This window comes from Loxodonta africana, chromosome X, assembly GCF_030014295.1.
Source record: "Loxodonta africana isolate mLoxAfr1 chromosome X, mLoxAfr1.hap2, whole genome shotgun sequence".
Lineage (NCBI taxonomy): Eukaryota > Metazoa > Chordata > Mammalia > Proboscidea > Elephantidae > Loxodonta > Loxodonta africana.
This window is the reverse complement of record NC_087369.1, coordinates 93,072,691-93,098,093: the sequence shown is the minus strand read 5'-3', so window position 1 is coordinate 93,098,093 and position 25,403 is coordinate 93,072,691. Positions and strand designations below refer to the sequence as shown.

The window sequence follows — 25,403 nt, the reverse complement described above, 5'->3', positions numbered from 1 at the left end:
AATATTCTTAGGACTTGGACAGAAATGGCTCTAGCTGCATGCTTGTCTGCTTCCCACTTTTGTCTTTTTAAATACATGAACCAGTTGAAAGACTTAGGTGGCTATTCAAGAAACAAAAAAAGACTGGTAAATCAGTATCATAAGTGCTGTAGAAGTATTAAGAATTTTTTTTGCCCTAGCCCTACTATTAATTTTATTTTAACCTTTACTTGCGTTGTTTCTCTTTCTAGACTAGCTTTTGTGTCTTAGAAGAGTTGGTGCCTTCTTCCCGAAGGGTAGGGTCATTTCAAGTGATTCAAAAGTTCCAGCTCCAAATGATGGTTGCTCAGGGATTTCAACTCATCCCCCATCAAAAACAAAGACAACAGCCCAATAAATGACCGATACAGACACAGAGAGATATAACAGTTTAACTCAGACATCACAAGAGTTCCACTCCTCTAACCTTTAGGTCTCTATGCCCCCATCCAGCAGGAAGCAGCTAGAGAGACAGGACGCCCTGTTTCCCAAGGTTGAGAAACCTACAACAAAAAGGCGGGATTGGAACGGGCTACTCAGCCACATCTTGAACAGTACCTGCACCATTTTTTCCCCTTCCCTAGCCTGCCTATGTCTTCAAGTATGATGTTGCTGTTAGACACTCTAAAAGTTAAAAAGTTAACCAATGTTTCCCCTATGACCGTGGAAAAACGAGTGATATCGATATAAGGCTGTCAAATAGGATGATGCTCACCAGGATGGCGCCAGTCACCCCCTGGGCTGATGCGACGACACAAAAAGATCAACATGTTTGAGACATGACCACCAAAACCACACAGAAAGAGAATGGACATTCCACAAGTTCCTAAAACCCTTGCCTACTTTTCCCTATAAAACCCTAGCTGGCCTCCAGTTCCTGGAGACAGGTTTAGGAGGGGATCATTCCCCTCTGTCTCCTAGGTATTGATACATATAATAAAGCTCTTGCCACTCACCTCACCCGTCTCAAGAATTGGCTGTTTGTGGAAGGTGGCTCTAATTCGAGAATTTGCAGGAACAGTTGCACAACACTGAATATAATTAATGTCACTGACTTGTACACTTAAACATCATTAGAGTAGAAAGTTTCATTTTATAGATATTTTACAACAATAAATTTAAAAAAATAGACAAAGGGTTTGAAGAGACTTTACTCCAAAGATACACAAATGACCAATAAGTACTTGAAAAGATGCTCAATGTCTTTAGCCATCTCAGAAATGGAAATCATAACCACAATGAGATACCACTTTATACCCACTAGATGGCTATAGTCAAAAAGATATATAATAACAAATGTTGGCAAGAATGTGGAGAAATTTGAACCCTCATACACTGTTGATGTTTATGAAAAATGGTGCAGCCATTTCGTAAAACAGTTTGGTTGTTCCTCATATTATTAAATGTGGAACTACCACATGACTGAGCGCTTCCACTCCTAGGTTATCTACCCAAGAGAAATGAAAAAAATATGTCCACACAAAAAACCTGTACATAAATGTTCATAACAGTATTATTCCTAATAGCCTAAAAGTGGAAACAACCCAACAACTAATGAATGGATAAACAAAATGTAGTTATATCCATACAACAGAATATTATATGGCAATAAGAAGGAATGAAGTACTGATGCATAAAAAGGAATGAAGTACATGGATGAACCTCAAAAACATTACGCCAAGTGAAAGAATCTAGTCACAAAAGACCACATATTATATGATTCCATTTATATAACATGTTCAGGAAAGGCAAATCCATAGCTATAGAAAATAGATTAGTGGTTGCCTAGGGCTAAGGGATGGAGGGATGGAGAATGACTGCTAACGGGTATGGGGTATATATTTGTTGGGTGGTGAAAATGTTCTAAACTTAGGTGCTGGTAATAGTCACAAAACCCTGACTATAATAAAAATCATGTAATTATGCACATTAATAGGTGAATTTATGGTGTATGAATTTTATTTCAATGAAGATATTTTAAAAAGGCAATCATGCTAAGAATCTAAAATAATATATTACGGTTATACCCTTTAGGTAGGAATTATAAATTTTATTTGCAACACAAAAGAAAGGAATATCTAATAATATTCAGAGGTGGAAGCAGCAGAAGGTTTAAATTAATAAAATGTGAATGTATCTTAATCAGTTTTATTGAATTCTTCAAAAGTAATATCTTTATTTTACATACTAAAGATGAGATAATGGTAATCCCTCTATATTTCTGACATCTACAATTGGGTAGTAAAACCCATGTGAACCATCCTTTTTCTTTTTGCTGAATGAATGGAATAAACTGCAGTGAAACCTGACTACAAAAATTCTCTTTTGACTCTTCCATACAAGTAATTAACAGTCTCGCCTTTAAAATTCTGGTTCCTCTATACTCAGATTCACAAAGAACTATTAACATTTAGCAATACAATCAACAATCACTTTGTATTGTTTGCTGAAAATAGAAATCTTCCTCAAGGCCAAATATTCTTGTTAAAGAAATTATCATCTCTAACAAATAACAATTTAGCAAGTCTGATTTACAAATTGAAACATGCCAAAAGAAATATAACAATTAGCACGCAAATAATCTGAAAGCTCTTTATAAAGCTCACCTTAATATTCAGAATTTCATTTGCTTTTCCTGTATCTACCAGGTACATAGTTCTCAGCTCATAAAATGGAAGACATCAGTTTAGGAAGAAATCAATCCAACCTTTTGTTTAAAAGTCTATAGGTTAATTGTATGGTATTGTCTAACAGATATAAAGGCCCCCCAAAAGTTATCTATTTTTGAAGAATGCTTGCTTTTAACAGCACTTATTTTATACTACAGTAAAGCAAAAATGCCCACCTAGAATATTGCAATTATCATCCTCAGCAGTTAAAGAAGCTCAGGGGAAATTATTGGCCAAAAATTTTTTATAGCATTTTCCAGAATCTATTACAAAAAACCCCATTTCTGCCAGATTTCTCCACAGCATTTTTTTCGATGTACAAATAAATGGAAGTTCTTCATTTGATTCCAGTGTGTACTGCAAAATTCAGAGCTCTAAAAAGAAAACTTAGAAATTCCATGCGAACTGTTTTCTTTGTTTTTTTTTTTTTATTTCTCTGCCCTCAGAAAGATATTACTCATCTAAAACTACTATTAAACACAAAAAACCACATAAATTATGTTTTTAAAAGTACCGAGTTTATTTTAAAGCATTGCATCAGGTTTGAATCTCAGTAAACAAAGTCATGTATTCATTATATGTTGATTTTGGCAGAGCATAGAGCTGTGTACATCAAATGGTATGATAAAGTAATTTAAAGCAAAAGGTGTTTGCTTTTAGTAATAAAGTAACATGGAACTAAAATATATATATATGCATCTGGGTAAGTGATTTAGGCCATAATGATGTTTCTTGTCTTTTTAGGAGTCTTGAGAATTATTGTTTTACAAGTTTCCCCTTTGTTTCCTGATACTTGCACTGACTATTTGCTGGGATAGTCATAGAAAAAATTCTCTCTGTTTAACGTACTCACACAAAATTTGCCTAACCTTAAAAAAAGTCAGATACATGAGAGATAGTAGCAATCATGGTCACAAGTTGCTTTAAATGGGGGGAAACAGGAAGATTTCTTTTAGCAAACAGGGTTCAATTCATCCTTGGAACTCCCTAAGGAATATCAATTTTGAGTAATGAGTGCCAGTCTATTTTATTATAGTTAAATAAAAGTCTGAACGGTTTGCCAGAGGATATCATTTTAAACTTACTTGCCATCTCACCTCCATGACATAGCATATGCATATTTCACTGAGACCAGCAACTTACCAACACGATTCCATCATAGTAAGTAGTTAAGCAAAGGACTTGTCAACTGAATGCATCTATTGCTTTCTTGTGAGAGGACATTTATTTTGATTGCTGAACTATGCAATGAAAGGCTACATATAAAAGCCTGAAAAACCTGTGGTTCAGTACACAGACGTTTCATCTATAAAAGAATGGGAATGTTAAAATTACCATAGAAAAGTACAACTGACACATCATAAACATCACCTGTAACTGTTTTTTAATCACAATTACATCACATCAAAAAGGTACATATTCTTGCTCACTAAAATTAATAAGGCAATTTGAGAAGAAGAGATTCTTTCTCTCCTATAATTCCTCATTGTCTAACAAATTGAGCTACAGATACAGTTAATCTTCAATAATAATACCAAACAAAGGGACGGGTGTTTGCTTTTTAAAATCACTGAAGTACGGCAGACAATACTATTCCATGACATCTACTTAAAATTTTATGTTGATCTCCCATTTTCCTCACATAACATTCACATTTTAATCGTGTATTCATTTTGATTATTTGTATTCAAAACATCAACTAATCTATTATTTTAATATTAAGCCCATTTTTTTGAAGCCAAGATAATTTTCCCATTTTATAAAAGCAATGGAGACTCCTTTTTCAGGAAGTTTAAGTCAGAATGCTCAAGGTTCGTCTTGCTCCTTTTGCTTTGCCTGGGCTTCTGCTTCCTGAAAGGAAAAACAAACAAATCAGGTAAATTTAAATTTCACAAAGCAGCCACCCATGTGTATTTTGGTTAGACCAAATTTGTTTAGCTCGAATTCTAAGAATATTCAAAAACAGAATCTTGGTCATCAGAAACAACTGCTTAAAAAAATTTAATAAAATATTATACAATAGAAATTTCTTCCTAGAAACTGATAAAGGACAGCCTAAGTTATTACTAATGGTTTTAAAACTTTTATAAAAGCAAGTAATTTAAAGTTAGATTTGATATCTTATTTAAAAGCATATTATGCACTACAAGTTTTAAACCAAGGTAGATGGATTTGTTTTTGGTATTAGCTGCCGTAGAGCCTATTCTGATTCATGGTGACCCCATGTGTTACAAAGTAGAACTGCTCCATAAGGCTTTCTTGGCTGTAATCTAGGCTGTAATGGAAGAAGACTTCCAGGCTTCTTCTGTGGTACTGCTGGGTGGGTTTCAGCAGTTGAGCACAAACCATTTGTGCCACCTAGGAACCTTCGCTAGGTGGATATATACTCTTAATTCTGCATAACTTAATTCTGCATACCTTTAAAAAATTACAATATCATTCCCCACGAAAGAATAAAATAAGACTAGCTCTTAACACTCATTTACAACAGTTTAAGACTATTTTAAAGTTATTTTCTGATTTTGTTTCCAGTCCTCAGAGGTCTCAGGATTATTATATCTAACAACTTAGGAGTTATCAATCCTTGATCTCTTTCTCTCTCACCATTTTTCCATAGCACCCTTCTCCTACTTAAATCATCAGCAAGTACTGTCAATTCTTCCTCTAAAATACCCAGAATCTGTTATTTTTTCTCTACCTCCACTGCTACCATCCTAGACCAAGCCACCATCACCTCACACCTGGACTTTTCCCCACTTCCATTCTTACCCCATTTCAACACATTCTCCATGAAACAACCTGAAAAATTATTTTAATAATTTTAAAATAGGTAATACATGCACCTGGTAAACACAGTGTTCAGAAATTAGCTTGAAAAAATCACTAGTCAACTGCAGCCTTCACTAAGTATCAACGGCAAACCCTGAGGAGTAGGAAAATAATTTTTTTTCATCCACAGTACAAGGAAATCTCCTTTGAAGCACTAGTTAAGCATGGGCTATGCAACACAGTACTCAGTGTCCATGCATGATTTGAAGGGCAGTATTTGTGAAAACATTTAAGGAGGTCACCGAGCAGATAAACTATTAGACTTCAATGATTTAAAAAAATGCAATCCCTGGGGGAAGGCAAAGAATCTGAGTTCTACAACTAAAAAAAAAAAAAAAAAAAACTACTACATTATAATTCTCAAATGTCCTAGCTAAGGCAGAAAACCATATGGCATACAAAGAAACATGAAAAGATGGCCCCAGTCGAAAGATCCAAAGGAAGAGACAAAAATAATCCCTAAGAAGGCAGGATAATGGGTTTAGAAGACTTTAAAAGACAATAGTAAATATGCTCAAAGAACTAAAGGAAAATGTGGATACTGAACTAATGGAAAACAGGGAAAAGATACAAGAACAAAACAAGAAATTAAATACAAAGACAGAAACTATAAAAAAAGAACCAAAAGACATACTGGAGCTGAAAAATATAATAACTAAAATAAAAAAAATTCACTAGAGGGACTTGACAGCAGATTTGAGCTGTCCAAAGAATCAGGAAACAATTGAAATTATTGAATTTGAAGGGCAACAAGAGAAAAGGATAAAGAAAACAAGTAAGCATAATGTAATTGTGGGATACCATCAAGCAAACTAATATATGCATCACAGAAATCCCAGAAGGATAAGAGAGAGGATAGAATAAATATTTGAAGAAATAATGGCAGAAAACTTTCCAGATTTGATGAAGGACATCAATCAAAAATCCAAGAAGCTCAATTAATTCCATGTAGGACAAACCCAAAGAGATTCACACCAAGACACATTATAATAAAAATTTCAAAAAAAGAGAGAAAATATAGAAAGCAGCAAGAGAAAGGCAAATGGTGATATGCAAGAGATCCTCATTAAGATTAAGTGCTGATACCTCCTCAGAAACTTTGGGGGCCAGAGAGAAATGGAAAGTCATATTAATAGTGCTGAAAGAAAACTGTCAACAAAGAATTCAATTGTCAGAAAAATTGTCAAAGCAAGGGTGAATTAAGAGACAGACTAAAGCTGAGGGAGTTCTTTATGACCAGACCTACACTACAAGAACTGATAAAAGGGGTTCTTCAGACTGAAAGAAAGAACACTAAACAGCAGCTTTAAGGCACAGAGTAACAGAATGGGTAAAACAAAACAAAACAAAACAGGATCCATCAATATGGTGTTTACAAGAGACACACCTCAGAAACAAAGAAAGAAATTTATTGAAAACCAAAGGATGGAAAAAATATATATCAAGGAAACAGCTATCAAAAAAGAGCAGGAGTGGCAATACTAATCTCAGGTAAAACAGACTGTAAAACAAAATCCACCATGAAAGACAATGAGGGGCACTAAACCCACACTACATAATGATTAAAGGGATGATCCATCATGAAGACATAATCATAATAAATATCTACACACCCAATGACAGGGCTCCAAAACACATAAAATAAACTCTAACAGCACTGAAAAGAGAAATTGACATTTCCACAATAATAGTAGGAGACTTCAACACACCACTCTCGGTAAAGGACAGAACATCTAGAAAGAAACTCAACAAAGATACAGAAGATCTAAAGACCACAATGAGCCAACTTGACATATATAGAACACTCTACCCAACAGCTGCAAAGTACACACTCTTTTCCAGTGCACGTGGAACATTCTCCAGAACAGATCACATCTTAGGCCACAAAGCAATCCTAAACAAAATCCAAAACAATGAAATAATACAAAGTATCTTCTCTGACCATAGCACCATCAAAGTAGAAATTAACAATAGGAAAAGCAATGAAAACGAAATCAGTTACATGGAAACTGAATAACACCCTGCTTAAAAATCACTAGGTAATAGAAGAAATCAGAAATAGAATCAAAATTTCGAGAATCAAACGAGAATGAAAACACATCATAGCAAAACCTTTGGGACACAGCAAAGGCAGTCCTCAGAGGTCAATTTATAAAAATAGATGCACACATCAAAAAAGAAGGAACAAAATCAAAATATTAGCTACACAACTTGAACAAACAGAAAGAGAACAGCAAAAGCAGCCCACAGCCACCAGAAGAAAGAAAATAATAAAGATCAGTGCATTAATAAATGAAATAGAGAGTAGAAAAACAATAGAAAGAACCAATGAAACCAAAAGTTGGTTCTCTGAAAGGATCAACAAAATTGATAAACCACTGGCCACACTGACAAAAAAAAAAAAAAGACACGACGCAAATAACACAATTAAGAAATGAAATGGGGGACATTACAACAGATTCAACTGAAATAAAAAGGATCATAACAGAGTACCATGAAAAACCATACTCCAGCAAAAATGAACACCTAGAGGAAATGGACAAATATTTAAAAACACACTACCTACCCAAACAAACATAAAATGATGTTGAAAATCTGAACAGACCCATAACGAGAAGAGATTGAAAAGGTAATAAAAATAATTCCCAACAAAAAAAACCCTGGCCCCGATGGCTTCACTGGACAATTCTACCAAACATTCAGAGAAGACCTTACACCAATACTACTCAAACTATTTCAGAACATAGAAAAGGAAGCGATATTTCCGAATTCATTCTATGAAGCCAGCATAACCCTGATACCAAGACAGGAAAAGACACCACAAAAAAAGAATATTACAGACTAATATCTCTCATGAAAACAGATGCAAAAATTCTCAACAAAATTCTAGCCAATAGAATTTAGCATCCTATCAGAAAAATAATACACCACAACCAAGTAGGATTCATACCAGGTATGCAAGGATGGTTTAACATTAGAAATCCTATCAACATAATCCACCACATAAATAAAGGGAATGAATTACATGATCATCTCAATTGACACAGAAAAGGCACTCAACAAAGTCTGACACTCATTCCTGATAAAAACTCTCAATAAAATAGGTATAGAGGGAAATTTATCAACATAATAAAGGGCTAAACCAACAGCCAACATCAATCTTAATGGAGAGAGGCCAAAAACATTCCCCTTGAGAACAGGAACAAGACAAAGATGCCCTTTATCACCACTCCTATTTAATATTATGCTGGAATCCTAGCTAGACCAATAAGGCAAGAAAAAGAAATAAAAGGCATCCAAATTGGTAATGAAGAAGTAAAACTATCCCTATTTGTGGATGATATGATACTATGCATAGAAAACCCAAAAGACTCCATGAGAAAACTATTGGAATAGAAAGATTCAGCAGAGTAGCAGGATACAAGACAGACATACAAAAATCAGTTGGATTCCTATACAACAATAAAGAGAACAATGAAAAAGAAATCAGGAAAACAATACCATATTTAACAGCCCCTAAAAAAATAAAATACTTAGGAATAAATCTAACCAGGGATATAAAAGACCTATACAAAGAAGACGACAAAGCACTACTGCAAGAAACCGTAAGAGAACTACATAAATGGAAAAACATACCATGCTCATAGATAGGTAGTCTCAACATTGTGAAAACAACAATTTTACCCAAAGCAATTTACAAATACAGTGCAATGATCAAAATACCAACAACATTCTTTAATGAGATGGAAAAAGTAATCATTAACTTTATATGAAAAGTGAAGGAGCCCCGGATAAGTAAAGCACTACTGAAGAAGAAGAATAAAATAGGAGGACTTGCACTACCTGATGTCAGAACCTACTATACAGCTATGGTAGTCAAAACACCCTGTACTGGTACAAGGACAAATACATTGACCAAAGGAGCAGAATTGAAAAACCTGATGTAGATCCATCCACCTACAGTCACCCGATCTTTGACAAAAGTCCCAAAGTCCATCAAATGGGGAAAAGACAGCCTTTTTTTTTTTTTTTAACAAACAGTGCTAGCAAAACTGGATGTCCATCTGCAAAAAAGTGAAAGAGGGCCCATACCTCACACCGTACACAAAGAATTAATTCAAAGACCTTAATATAAAGCCAAAAGCTATAAAGATCATAGAGGAAAAAATAGGATCAACGCTAGAGGCCCTAATACATGGGACCAACAGGATACAAGCCATAATTAACAACACACAAACTCCAAAAAATAAGCTAGATAACTGGGATCTTCTAAAATTTAAACACTTATGTTCATCAAAAGACTTCACCAAAAGAGTGAAAAGAGAACCTGCAGTCTGGGGAAAAAAATATTGGCTATTACAAATCCGACAAAGTTCTAATCTCTAAAATCTACAGGAAAATCCAACACCTCTACAACAAAACAACAGATAAACCAAATTAAAAATGGGCAAAGGGGGGGGCGGAGCCAAGATGGCGGACTAGGCAGACGCTACCTCGGATCCCTCTTACAACAAAGACACGGAAAAACAAGTGAATCGATCACATACATAACAATCTACGAACCCTGAACAACAAACACAGATTTAGAGATGGAGAACGAACTAATAGGGGGAAGCAGCGATTGTTTCCAGAGCCTGGAGCCAGCGTACCAGTCACGTACGACACAAGCACAGAGAGCTGCTCCACCCCCTTGAACTAACCCCGGGAGGGGGACCAGCCGGTTCCACGGGCGGCGTGGGACGCAGCCGGTAGGAGAAGTCCCTGGGAGGCAGTGACTGGTCTTGGAGCAGAAAAAGCAGCGTCCGAGCTGGGGAACCGTCCCGCAGGGATTTGGACTGGACGCAGGTACGGCATAAACACGGAGAGTTGCTCCACCCCCCTGAACTAACCCCGGGAAGGGGACCAGCCGGGTTGCGCGGGCGGCGTGGGACACAGCCGGTAGGAGAAGTCCCTGGGAGGCAGCGGCTGGTATTGGAGCGGGGAGAACAGCGTCCCAGCCGGGACACTCGGTCACGGCACAAGCACGGGGACCTGCTCCACCCATCTGAACTAACCCCGGGAGGAGGCCCAACTGCTTCTCGGAGGTGGCACGGCCACGTGGCTGGAGGGACAAGAAGTCCCCGGGAGGCAGCGACTGATTTTGGAGTCGAGAGTGCACCGTCCCAGTAGGGGAGCCTCGACGCTGGGCGTGGGGCTGGAAGCAGAGGATCTGACCGTGACTCCGGCGGGCCAGACCCCCCGGGGGCAATCTCCACACAGCCAGCACACATAGGCGACGCGCCCCGCGGGAGTCTCAGATATAATAGTCATTCCAAGCAAGACAAGCAACTCTGGCTATATTCTGAGGTGCTACTCTCCTATCTCTCTGTTCCCTCCCCCACTCTCCCCAGGCGGCTTCATTAACATCTGAATAGCCTGAGCCAGAGGGAGAACTCTGATAGGGATCTGACTGCATTTTTTTTTAGCGGATTTTCTGGAAAAACTAGTTTGCCAGTGATGGCTCGGAGACAACAATCCATATCAAACCACTTAAAGAAGCAGACCATGACAGCTTCTCCAACCCCCCAAACAAAAGAATCAAAATCTTTCCCAAATGAAGATACAATCTTGGAATTATCAGATACAGAATATAAAAAACTAATTTACAGAATGCTTAATGATATCACAAATGAAATTAGGATAACTGCAGAAAAAGCCAAGGAACACACTGATAAAACTGTTGAAGAACTCAAAAAGATTACTCAAGAACATACTGGAAAAATTAATAAGTTGCAAGAATCCATAGAGAGACAACATGTAGAAATCCAAAAGATTAACAATAAAATAACAGAATTAGACAACGCACTAGGAAGTCAGAGGAGCAGACTCGAGCAATTAGAATGCAGACTGGGACATCTGGAGGACCAGGGAATCGACACCAACATAGCTGAAAAAAAATCAGATAAAAGAATTTAAAAAAATGAAGAAACCCTAAGAATTATGTGGGACTCTATCAAGAAGGATAACCTGCGGGTGATTGGAGTCCCAGAACAGGGAGGGGGGACAGAAAACACAGAGAAAATAGTTGAAGAACTCCTGACACAAAACTTCCCTGACATCACGAAAGACGAAAGGATATCTATCCAAGATGCTCATCGAACCCCATTTAAGATTGATCCAAAAAGAAAAACACCAAGACATATTATCATCAAACTCACCAAAACCAAAGATAAACAGAAAATTTTAAAAGCAGCCAGGGAGAAAAGAAAGGTTTCCTTCAAGGGAGAATCAGTAAGAATATGTTCTGACTACTCAGCAGAAACTATGCAGGCAAGAAGGGAATGGGACGACATATACAGAACACTGAAGGAGAAAAACTGCCAGCCTAGGATCACATATCCAGCAAAACTCTCTCTGAAATATGAAGGCGAAATTAAGATATTTACAGACAAACACAAGTTTAGAGAATTTGCAAAAACCAAACCAAAGCTACAAGAAATACTAAAGGATATTGTTTGGTCAGAGAACCAATAATATCAGATATCAGCACAACACAAGGTCACAAAACAGAACGTCCTGATATCAACTCAAATAGGGAAATCACAAAAACAAATTAAGATTAATTAAAAAAAAATACACATAACAGGGAATCATGGAAGTCAATAGGTAAAAGATCACAATAATCAAAAAGAGGGACTAAATACAGGAGGCATTGAACTGCCATATGGAGAGTGATACAAGGCGATATAGAACAATACAAGTTAGGTTTTTACTTAGAAAAATAGGGGTAAACAATAAGGTATTCAAAAAGGTATAACAACTGTATAACTCAAGATAAAAACCAAGAAAAACGTAACGACTCAAATAACATAAAGTCAAGCACTATGAAAATGAGGATCTCACAATTTACTAAGAAAAACGCCTCAGCACAAAAAAGTATGTGGAAAAATGAAATTGTCAACAACACACATAAAAAGGCATCAAAATGACAGCACTAAAAACTTACTTATCTATAATTACCCTGAATGTAAATGGACTAAATGCACCAATAAAGAGACAGAGAGTCTCGGACTGGATAAAGAAACACGATCCATCTATATGCTGCCTACAAGAGACACACCTTAGACTTAGAGACACAAACAAACTAAAACTCAAAGGATGGAAAAAAGTATATCAAGCAAACAATAAGCAAAAAAGAAGAGGAGTAGCAATATTAATTTCTGACAAAATAGACTTTAGACTTAAATCCACCACAAAGGATAAAGAAGGACACTATATAATGATAAAAGGGACAATTGATCAGGAAGACATAACCATATTAAATATTTATGCACCCAATGACAGGGCTGCAAGATACATAAATCAAATTTTAACAGAATTGAAAAGCGAGATAGATACCTCCACAATTATAGTAGAAGACTTCAACACACCACTTTCGGAGAAGGACAGGACATCCAGTAAGAAGCTCAACAGAGACACGGAAGATCTAATTACAACAATCAACCAACTTGACCTCATTGACTTATACAGAACTCTCCACCCAACTGCTGCAAAATATACTTTTTTTTCTAGCGCACATGGAACATTCTCTAGAATAGACCACATATTAGGTCATAAAACAAACCTTTGCAGAGTCCAAAACATCGAAATATTACAAAGCATCTTCTCAGACCACAAGGCAATAAAACTAGAGATCAATAACAGAAAAACTAGGGAAAAGAAATCAAATACTTGGAAAATGAACAACAGCCTTCTGAAAAAAGACTGGGTTATAGAAGACATTAAGGAGGGAATAAGGAAATTCATAGAAAGCAATGAGAATGAAAATACTTCCTATCAAAACCTCTGGGACACAGCAAAAGCAGTGCTCAGAGGCCAATTTATATCAATAAATGCACACATACAAAAAGAAGAAAAAGCCAAAATCAGAGAACTGTCCCTACAACTTGAACAAATAGAAACTGAGCAACAAAAGAATCCATCAGGCACCAGAAGAAAACAAATAATAAAAATTAGAGCTGAACTAAATGAATTAGAGAACAGAAAAACAATTGAAAGAATTTACAAAGCCAAAAGCTGGTTCTTTGAAAAAATTAACAAAATTGATAAACCATTGGCTAGACTGACTAAAGAAATACAGGAAAGGAAACAAATAACCCGAATAAGAAATGAGAAGGACCACATCACAACAGAACCAAATGAAATTAAAAGAATCATTTCAGATTATTATGAAAAATTGTACTCTAACAAATTTGAAAACCTAGAAGAAATGGATGAATTCCTGGAAAAACACTACCTACCTAAACTAACACATTCAGAAGTAGAACAACTAAATAGACCCATAACAAAAAAAGAGATTGAAACGGTAATCAAAAAACTCCCAACAAAAAAAAGCCCTGGCCCGGACGGCTTCACTGCAGAGTTCTACCAAACTTTCAGAGAAGAGTTAACACCACTACTACTAAAGGTATTCCAAAGCATAGAAAATGACGGAATACTACCCAACTCATTCTATGAAGCCACCATCTCCCTGATACCAAAACCAGGAAAAGACATTACAAAAAAAGAAAATTATAGACCTATATCCCTCATGAACATTGATGCAAAAATCCTCAACAAAATTCTAGCCAACAGAATCCAACAACACATCAAAAAAATAATTCACCATGATCAAGTGGGATTTATACCAGGTATGCAAGGCTGGTTTAATATCAGAAAAACCATTAATGTAATCCATCACATAAATAAAACAAAAGACAAAAACCACATGATCTTATCAATTGATGCAGAAAAGGCATTTGACAAAGTCCAACACCCATTTATGATAAAAACTCTTACCAAAATAGGAATTGAAGGAAAATTCCTCAACATAATAAAGGGCATCTATGCAAAGCCAACAGCCAATATCACTCTAAACGGAGAGAACCTGAAAGCATTTCCCTTGAGAACGGGAACCAGACAAGGATGCCCTTTATCACCGCTCTTATTCAACATCGTGTTGAAGTCTTAGCCAGGGCAATTAGGCTAGACAAAGAAATAAAAGGTATCCGGATTGGCAAGGAAGAAGTAAAGTTATCACTATTTGCAGATGACATGATTATATACACAGAAAACCCTAAGGAATCCTCCAGAAAACTACTGAAACTAATAGAAGAGTTTGGCAGAGTCTCAGGTTATAAAATAAACATACAAAAATCACTTGGATTCCTCTACATCAACAAAAAGAACACCGAAGAGGAAATAACCAAATCAATACCATTCACAGTAGCCCCCAAGAAGATAAGATACTTAGGAATAAATCTTACCAAGGATGTAAAAGACCTATACAAAGAAAACTACAAAGCTCTACTACAAGAAATTCAAAAGGACATTCTTAAGTGGAAAAACATACCCTGCTCATGGATAGGAAGACTTAACATAGTAAAAATGTCTATTCTACCAAAAGCCATCTATACATTTAACCCACTTCCGATCCAAATTCCAATGTCATATTTTAAGGGGATAGAGAAACAAATCACCAATTTCATATGGAAGGGAAAGAAGCCCCGGATAAGCAAAGCACTACTGAAAAAGAAGAAGAAAGTGGGAGGCCTCACCTTACCCGACTTCAGAACCTATTATACAGCCACAGTAGTCAAAACAGCCTGGTATTGGTACAACAACAGACACATAGACCAATGGAACAGAATTGAGAACCCAGACATAGATCCATCCACGTATGAGCAGCTGATATTTGACAAAGGACCAGTGTCAATTAACTGGGGAAAAGATAGCCTTTTTAACAAATGGTGCTGGCATAACTGGATATCCATTTGCAAAAAAATGAAGCAGGACCCATACCTCACACCATGCACAAAAACTAACTCCAAGTGGATCAAAGACCTAAACATAAAGACTAAAACAATAAAGATCATGGAAGAAAAAATTGGGACAACCCTAGGAGTCCTAATACAAGGTATAAACAGAATACAAAACATTACCAAAAATGATGAAGAGAAACCCGATAACTGGGAGCTCCTAAAAATCAAACACCTATGCTCATCTAAAGACTTCTCCAAAAGAGTAAAAAGACCACCTACAGACTGGGAAAGAATTTTCAGCTATGACATCTCCGACAAGCGCCTGATCTCTAAAATCTACATGATTCTGTCAAAACTCAACCACAAAAAGACAAACAACCCAATCAAGAAGTGGGCAAAGGATATGAATACACATTTCACTAAAGAAGATATTCAGGCAGCCAACAGATACATGAGAAAATGCTCTCGATCATTAGCCATTAGAGAAATGCAAATTAAAACTACGATGAGATTCCATCTCACAGCAGCAAGGCTGGCATTAATCCAAAAAACACAAAAGAATAAATGTTGGAGAGGCTGCGGAGAGATTGGAACTCTCATACACTGCTGGTGGGAATGTAAAATGGTACAACCACTTTGGAAATCTATCTGGCGTTTTCTTAAACAGTTAGAAATAGAACTACCATACAACCCAGAAATCCCACTCCTAGGAATATACCCTAGAGATACAAGAGCCTTCATACAAACAGATATATGCACACCCATGTTTATTGCAGCTCTGTTTACAATAGCAAAAAGTTGGAAGCAACCAAGGTGTCCATCAACGGATGAATGGGTAAATAAATTGTGGTATATTCACACAATGGAATACTACGCATCGATAAAGAACAGTGACGAATCTCTGAAACATTTCATAACATGGAGGAACCTGGAAGGCATTATGCTGAGCGAAATGAGTCAGAAGCAAAAGGACAAATATTGTATAAGACCACTATTATAAGATCTTGAGTAATAGTAAACCTGAGAAGAACACATACTTTTGTGGTTACGAGGGGGGGAGGGAGAGAGGGTGGGAGAGGGTTTTTTATTGATTAATCAGTAGACAAGAACTGCTTTAGGTGAAGGGAAAGACAACACTCAATACATGGAAGGTCAGCTCAATTGGACTGGACCAAAAGCAAAGAAGTTTCCGGGATAAAATGAATGCTTCAGAGGTCAGCGGCGCAAGCGCGGGGGTCTGGGGAACATGGTTTGCGGGGACTTCTAAGTCAATTGGCAAAATAATTCTATTATGAAATCATTCTGCATCCCACTTTGAAATGTGGCGTCTGGGGTCTTAAATGCTAACAAGCGGCCATCTAAGATGCATCAATTGGTCTCAACCCACCTGGAGCAAAGGACAATGAAGAACACCAAGGCCACACGACAACTAAGAGCCCAAGAGACAGAAAGGGCCACATGAACCAGAGACCTACATCATCCTGAGACCAGAAGAACTAGTTGGTGCCCGGCCACAATCGATGACTGCCCTGACAGGGAGCAGAACAGAGGACCCCTGAGGGAACAGGAGATCAGTGGGATACAGACCCCAAATTCTCATAAAAAGACCAAACTTAATGGTCTGACTGAGACTGGAGGAATCCCGGTGGCCATGCTCCCCAGACCTTCAGTTGACACAGGACAGGAACCATCCCCGAAGACAACTCATCAGAAATGAAAGGGACTGGTCAGCGGGTGGGAGAGAGACGCTGATGAAGAGTGAGCTAATTATATCAGGTGGACACTTGAGATTGTGTTGGCAACTCTTGTCTGGAGGGGGGATGGGAGGATAGAGAGAGAGGGAAGCCGGCAAAACTGTCAAGAAAGGAGAGACTGAAAGGGCTGACTCAAGAGGGGGAGAGCAAGTGGGAGTAGGGAGTGAGATGTATGTAAACTTATATGTGACAGACTGATTGGATTTGTAAACGTTCACTTGAAGCTTAATAAAAGTTATTAAAAAAAAAATGGGCAAAGGAATGAAAAGACACTTCACCAAAGAAGACATTCAAGCAGCCAACTGATACATGTGGAAAAACTCAGGATCACTAGCCATAAAAAAAAAAAGCCATTAGAGAAATGCAAATCAAAACCACAATGAGATACTATCTCACTTCAGCATTATTGGCATGAATCAATAAAACAGATAATAACAAATGAAGAAACTCTGAGAATGGTGTAGGATACAATCAAAAGCAAAAATTTGCAAGTGATAGGAGTTCCAGAACAGGGAGAGAAAACAGAAAACACAGAGAAGATCACTGAAGGTTGAAAAAGGAGTGTTAACATGTCATGGGGTTGTTAACCAATGTCATAAAACAATATGTGTACTGACTGTTAAATGAGAAACTAGTTTGTTCTGTAAACCTTCATCTAAAGTACAATAAAATAGATACACATTAGACCCAAAGACACAAATAGGCTGAAACTGAAAAGATGGAAAAAAAAAATTCCATGCAAATGTTAATCAAAAGAGAGCTGAGTGTAGAGCACTGGAAACAGAATGACCAGAATGCAACTAAAAAGAATATTGACACATCATGAATAATGTAACTAATGTCACTGAACACTCTGTATAGAAATTGTCAAATGGGAACCTAACTTGCTGTGTAAACTTTCACCGAAAACACAGTAAAATATTAAAAAAAAAAAGAGAGAGAGAGAGGGAAAGAGAGCTTGAGAGGTTATAGTCATATTAGACAAAATAGACTTTAAGTCAAAATCTGTTTCAAGAGACAAAGAAGGGCATTATATAATGATAAAAGGATCAATTCATCAGGAAGATATAACAATTATAAACAGATATGGACCCAATAAGACAGCCCAAAATATATGGGACACTGAACAGAACTGAAGGGAGAAATAGGCAGTTCTATTAGTTGGAGACTTTACTACACCCCTTTCACTAGCAGAAAAAACCTCTAGAAAAAATATCAGTAAAGAAATACAGGATTTGAACAACAGACATAACATATAAAATCACTCTACCCTACATCAGAACAATACATGTACTTCTTCAGGAACATGGATCATTCTCCAGAATAGACCACATGATAGGTAACAAAACACATTTCATTAATTTTTTAAAAAATTGAAATCATACAAACTGTCTTCTCCAACCAAACTGGAATAAAACTAAAAATTAATTACAGAAAGAAAGCTGGAAAATACTCAAATATGTAGAAATTAAACAACACACTACTAAACAACCAATGGGTCAAAGACGAAATCATAAGGGAAATTAGAAAATTCTTAGAGGAGAAAGAAAATGAAAGGGTAACACATCAAAATTTATCGGATGAATGGAGACTGCTCAAAAGGAAATTTATTCCTGTAAGTGCCTACGTTAAAAAGGAAGAAAGATCTCAAATCAATAAGCTAACTTTACAACTTGAGGAACTAAAAAGAGAAAAGCAAACTAAGCCCAAAGCTAACAGAAGGAAGGAATATAACAAAGATCAGAGTAGAAATAAATGAAATAGAGAATAGAAAAATAATAGAATCAATGAAGCCAGAAGTTGGTTCTCTGAAATGATCAATGAAATAAAAACCTTTGGCTATAAACCACCAAAAAAAAAAAAAAAACAAAACAAAACAAAACTTTTTTTTTTTTACTAACAAAAAAAAGCAAGAGAGAAGATGCAAATAACTAAAATCAGAAATAAAAAAATAAAAGTTTGGACATTACAACCAACTCTACAGAAATAAAAATTATTATAAAAGAATACTATGAATACACCAACAAATTAGATAACTTAGATGAAATGGAAAAATTCCTAGAAACACTTAAACTACCTAAATTGATTTAAGAAAAAAATAGAAAATATCAACAGATCCATAACAACTGAGGAGATTGAATCAAAAATCTCCCAACAAAAAATGTTCTGGACCAGATGGCTTCAAAAGGGAATTCTAGCAAACATTTAAAGAAGAATTGGCATGAATTCTTCTTAAACTCCTCCAAAAAATAAAAGAGGAGGGCACACTTCCTAATTCACTATATGAGGCCAGCATAACCCTGATACCAAATCCAGACAAAGACACTACAATAAAATTACAGACCAATATTCGTTATGAATATAGATACAAAAAAATCCTTAAAAAAAATCCTAGCATAACAAATTCAATACCATATTAAAAGTATTATACACCATGACCAAATGGTATTTATCCCAGGAATGCAAGGGTGGTTCAACATTAGAAAATCAATGTAATAAAACACATTAATAGAACAAAGGATAAGAACCACATGATCATCTCAATCAATGCAGAAAAGGCATTCGACAAAATCAGTCTTTCATGATTAAAAAAAAAAAAAAGTTTAGCAAGCTAGGAATAGACATGCATTTGTTTAAAAGGGGATTTATGAAGAACTTAAAGCTAACACCACACTCTATGGAGAAAGAGTTTTCTTGTGAGATCTTGCTCTCATCACTGCTATTTGATACTGTGCTGGATGTTTTAGTCAGAGCAATTAGGCAATAAAAAGAAAAAAAAAGAAGCATCCTAATAAAAATCAAGAAGTAAAACTATATTTCTAGAGTACATGATCCTATATATAAAATTTTTAAAAAATCCACAAGAAAGTTACTAGAGCTAATAAATAAATTCAACAAAGTTGCAGGGTACAAGGTCAACACACACACAAAAAGTTAGATTTCTATATACTGGCAATGAGCAATCTGAAAAGGAAATAAGAAATGAATTTCATTTACAATAGCATCTAAAAGAATAAGATACTTAGGAATAAATTAACCAGGGGTTAAAAGTCTTATAAACTAAAAACTATAAAACATTGCTGAAATAAATTAAATAAGTCCTAAATAACTGGAAACTCATTGCGTGTTCATGGATTGGAAGACTTAATATTGTTAAGATGTAAATATTATACAAAGTGACCTACAGATTCAACACATTCCTATCAAAATTCCAGCAGCCTTATTTGCAGAAATGGAAAAGTCTTCTTGCAGAAATCTATATGTAATTGTAAGCAAGGGGCCTCTAACAGCCAAAGCAATCTTGAAAAAAGAACAAAGTAGGAGGATTCACACTTCCTGATAACAAAATCTACTATAAAGCTACAGTAATAAATACAGACTTGTATGGGTATAATAAAGACACAGAGAAAAATGGAATAGAATTGGGAGTCCAACAAATAAACCCATATATCTATGGCCAACTGATTTTTGATAGGGGCGCTAAGATCATCCAATAGTGAAAGAATATTCTTTTCAACAAGTTATTCCGGAACAACTGGATCTCCATTTGTACAAGAATGAAGTTGGATCCATACCTCACACCGCAAATGGTCCCTTGGTATCTGCAGGGTATTGGTTCCAAGACCCACATATGAAAATCTGGGGATGTACAAATCCCTTATATAAAATGGTGTGGTATTATTATTATTTCTTAACGTAGTGCAGGAATGAACAGTGTTTCACTTTAAAGTGGAATAGCGATGGACGGGCCAGGATAGGGCGGACGCATGAGGCGTTGGGTCAAAGTAGGCACTTTTAAGGACAGCAGCATCCAGGCCCTCATGCCACAGCTTGCCCTCCGAGCCAGGGGTCCTTCAGATAGGAGGTCCTGGGTGAATTTGGACATTGGAACACACACCATGCAGACACTGGTAGGCCCTGGGCCTACCCAACTTTGTTCTCTCTTGCCGGACTCGAGACCTCTGCTGCAAACATGCTCTGCTAGGTCCTCGGTCAGGCCAAGAAACACCCGAGTGTACGCTCACAACCCCACTCCTAGTGTCCTCACTTGTCCAAACTGTGTCTCGGGGTGTGGCTGTCTCCGTCCACCTGGGAGCTTTTTCCTTCACAGCCACATACCTTTCCTCCAGTGAGAACCCTGTCTTGCTTGTGTTGCACTCCGTGTTGCCCCCAGGCCCTTGAGCTCTTTTTTCCCCTCCTGAATATTTTCTACCTGCGCTTGGCTGAATCCCCGATGCAGAACCCGTGGAGACGGAGGAGGACTCCATACGAAAATTATCTCAAAATGGATCAAACACCTAAACATAAGAACTAAAACCATTAAACTCTTAGTTTTTCACAATGGATTCTTAGATTTCACACCAAAAGCACAAGTGACAAAAGACAAAATTGATGAACTGGAGTTCGTTAAAATTAAAAACTTTTGTTCATCAAAGGACTTTATCAACAAAGTGATGAGGCAACTTACACAATGGAAACCCTACCCTATAAGCATTTAATACCCAGGATATAAAAAGAACTCCTCCAATTCAACAACAAAAAGACAACCCAATCTAAAAATGGACAAAGAACTTGGATAGATATTTCACCAAAAAAGATATACATATGTCCAATAAGCACATGTAAAGATGCTCAATGTCATTCATTAGTCATTAGGAAAATGCAAATCAAAACCACAATGAGATACCACTTCATATCCACTAGGGTGGCTATTATCAGAAAAACGGAAACTAACAAGTGCTGACAGGTATGTGGAGAAATTGGAACCCTCACACATTTGTAGTGGGAATGTAAAATGGTGCAGCCACTGTGGAAAACAATTTTGCCGTTCCTGAACAAGTTAAACACAGAATTACCATATGAGCTAGTAATTCCACTCCTAGGTATAACCCAAAAGAACTGAAAACAGGGATTCAAACAGATACTTGTTCAACAATGTTCACTGCAGCATTATTCACAATAGCCAAAAGGTGGAAACAACCCAAGTATCCATCAACAGATGAACAGATAAACAAAATGTGAATTAAACATACAGTGGAATATTATTCAACATAAAGAGAAATGTGTTCTGATACATGCTATGGAATGAATGAACCTTGAAACATGCTGAGTTAAGTCAGTCAGATGCAAAAGGACAAATATTGTATGATTCCAATTATAAGAAATATGTAGAATATGCAAATGCATAGAGACTGCAGTTTATTAGTGGTTAATAAAGGTGGGTGGGAAGGGCAAATGGGGTGATATTGCTTAAGGGGTACCGAATTTGTGTTAAGGGCAATGAAAAAAATCGGAAACAGATAATGGTGATGTTTGCACAACATGGTGAATGTAACTAATGTGACTGAATTTTACAAATAAAAATGGCTGAAATGGCAAATGTGTGCTATATATATTTCATCACTATATATATTTTTTTTAATTTGCAAAGAATAATATTTTTAAAAGTATCTTGTGTTGAGGAGGGCATGGGGACAAATAAGCACATCCTTGCATTGTTAATACTTATGTAGTATGATGCCATCTTTGTGAACGACAATTGCCAACACTTATCTAAATCTTAAGTAAAATATACCTTTAGAGCTATTAGTTTCACTTTTAGGAATTTATTCTACAGGTGTACAAGTGTGAAAACACACATGTAAAAGGAAAGTCATTATAACATTTTTTATAATAGCAAACAGTAATAATAACCAGAAAACAACCTACATATTATAACTCATAGGGGAAGTGTTAAAGCAGTGTATATCCAAAAAAGGAATACTAAATTGCCCTTAGAAAAAATGGGGAAATATATGTTGTTGTTGTTGCTGTAATCTGCCACTGAATCATCCCCCAATTCATGCACAATGAATGTTGTGATCCATAGGATTTTCACTGGCTAATTTTCAGAAGTAGATCACCAGGCCTTTCTTCCTAGTCTTCCTTAATCTGGAAGCTCCACCGAAACCTGTTCAGTATCATAGCAATGCACAAGCATCCACTGACAGACAGGGAGTGGTGACTCATAAGGCGCATCAGCTGATAATCAAACCAAGGTCTCTGGCACAGAAGGCAAAAATTCTACCATGGAACCACCGTTGCCCTCAGGAATTTATAAATACTGTTAAGATATACCAAGCAAAAAAAAAAAAGTCAAAAGTCACAACACTTAACAGTATGCATAGTATTATTCTATTTGTGTTAAAAACTTTAATTAAAAATAGAAAAATATATTCACATATATCCTTGTTTTCTTAGGTATGCAATTTCAGTAAACTGTATAAGAAATTGCAAACCCTTTACATTACTGTCCCTTTTTTTTTTACTGTGATAGCATCTATTTTTTTAATTAGTAAAAATAAAATTTTTAACAAGCTAGTGAAGTACAAAAAAAGGATTATTCTGTAAACTGCACCTCATTATTAGATCCAGTAAGAAAAGAGAAGGCTAAACTTAAAATAACTCAACAGCACTCAACTTTTTTTTTTAAATGTCAGCACAAAAGTTCACTCAGTGGATTCGGTATTTTTGTTAGCTCTAGTGCTGGGCATTCAACTTGTCTTCAATGTTTCAGAATTATACATAACATTTTGATTCAGATTTTTATCAATATAGTTCACTTACTGGATGAATTAGTTTGGTTGACACTATTGTTAGACATTTAACTTGTTTCCAAAGTTTTAGGATTATAAATAACATTTTGATTCATATTTTTATCCATGAAGCTTTTTCTATATATAAGATTATGTCTTTAGGCTATAATACCCATAGTGAAATTAATGGGTCAAGGAGTATAAACATTTTTGAAGTTATTGATACATATTTGCCATTCTGGTTTTCAAAATGGAATACCAAAGTCCAGAGTACTTAGAAGAAAACATAGGGCCAATGCTTCAGGACCTAGTTTTTAATGATAGATTCTTATATGTGACACCAAAAGCATGAGCAACAAAAGACAAAATAGATAAATGAGACTTCATCAAAATTAAAAACTTTTGTTCATCAAAGGACTGTATCATAAAAGTGATGACACAACCTACTGGCTGAGAAAAAAATCTGAGGCAACGATATGTCTGATAAGGATTTAATATCCAAAATACTATATATTTACTGCACCCTTCCCCCACAAGGTACCCTCTGAAGAGCCACCATGCTGATCCTCTTCCACAGGTTGCTGCAAAAAAAAAAAAAAAAAAACTAGCATAGCACCCTTACAGAAATACCTTGCAAGAGGGAGGGTGCAGCCAGCAAACAAACACAGGTGTGCATCTTTGTGTAAAAATATGGTATACATACTAAAAAAAAAAAAAAACCTGTAACTCAGTAAAAAACAACCCAATTAAAAAATGGGCAAAGGACTTGAATAGACATTTCACCAAAGAAAAACAAATGGCCAACAACCACATGAAAAGATGCTCAATGTCATTAATCATAAAGTAAATGCAAATCAAAACTACAGTGAGATATAATTCACCCCCACTAAAAATTTAACAAGGCTATGATTTAAAAAAATGGATAAAAAAACATGTTGGTAAGGATGTGGAGAAATTGGAACCCTCATTCATTGCTAGAGAGACTGTAAAGTGGTACAGCTACTGTGGAAAAGTTTGGCAGTTCCTAAAAAAGTTAAACATAGAATTCCCATACAATCCAGCAATTCCATTCCTAGGTGTATATCCAAAGAATTAAAGGCAGGAACACAGATACATCTATACCAGTGTTCACTGCAGCACTATTCACAACAGCTAAAAGGTGGAAACAACTGAAATGTCCATCATCAGATGAATGGAAAAACAAAATGTAGTATATACATATAATGGAGTATTACACTGCCATAAAGAAAAATGAAGTCCTGATACATGCTACAACATGGATGAACCTTGAAAATACTAAGCTGAGCAAAATAAGTCAGTCATAAAAGGAGAAATACTGTATAATCTCACATGAAATAAGCAAATATACAGAAATCGAGGATTATTAGTGGTTACCAGGGGTGGCAGGGAGGGCTAAAGAGGGAGTCATTGTTTAGGGGACAGTGAGCTTCTGTTAAGGGTGATGGAAAAATTTGGAAATGGGTAGTGATGACGGTTGCACAGCATGATGAATGTAATTAATACCACTGAATTGTAGATGTAAAAACATTGAAATAGCCAATGTTTTGTTATATACATACTTAACACAATAAAAAAAAGGGAGTTTACATTACCACCAGTAATATCTGAGTGCACCTGTCTCAGTGCACACTCCTCAGCACTGAGTATCCAAATTTTGTTGTTTCTTTTCTAATTTCAAAGATGAAAACCACATATTTTAATTACATTTTTATCAGTGCATTTTTCCAATATGGGTTAACTGGTTGTATTTCTTATTTT

At 36.2% G+C, this 25,403-nt stretch overlaps 1 protein-coding gene across 1 annotated transcript in view; it reads right to left on the bottom strand.

The window, feature by feature from the left end:
• Positions 1–3,093: 3,093 nt before the first annotated feature.
• The window catches only part of SH3BGRL (SH3 domain binding glutamate rich protein like), a 136,772-nt gene continuing 114,462 nt past the window's right edge, over positions 3,094–25,403 (bottom strand). The window contains exon 4 of the mRNA XM_010592701.3: positions 3,094–4,538. Coding sequence (XP_010591003.1) covers positions 4,494–4,538 — 45 coding nt within the window. The 3' untranslated portion in view covers positions 3,094–4,493. The remainder of the gene's footprint in view (positions 4,539–25,403) is intronic.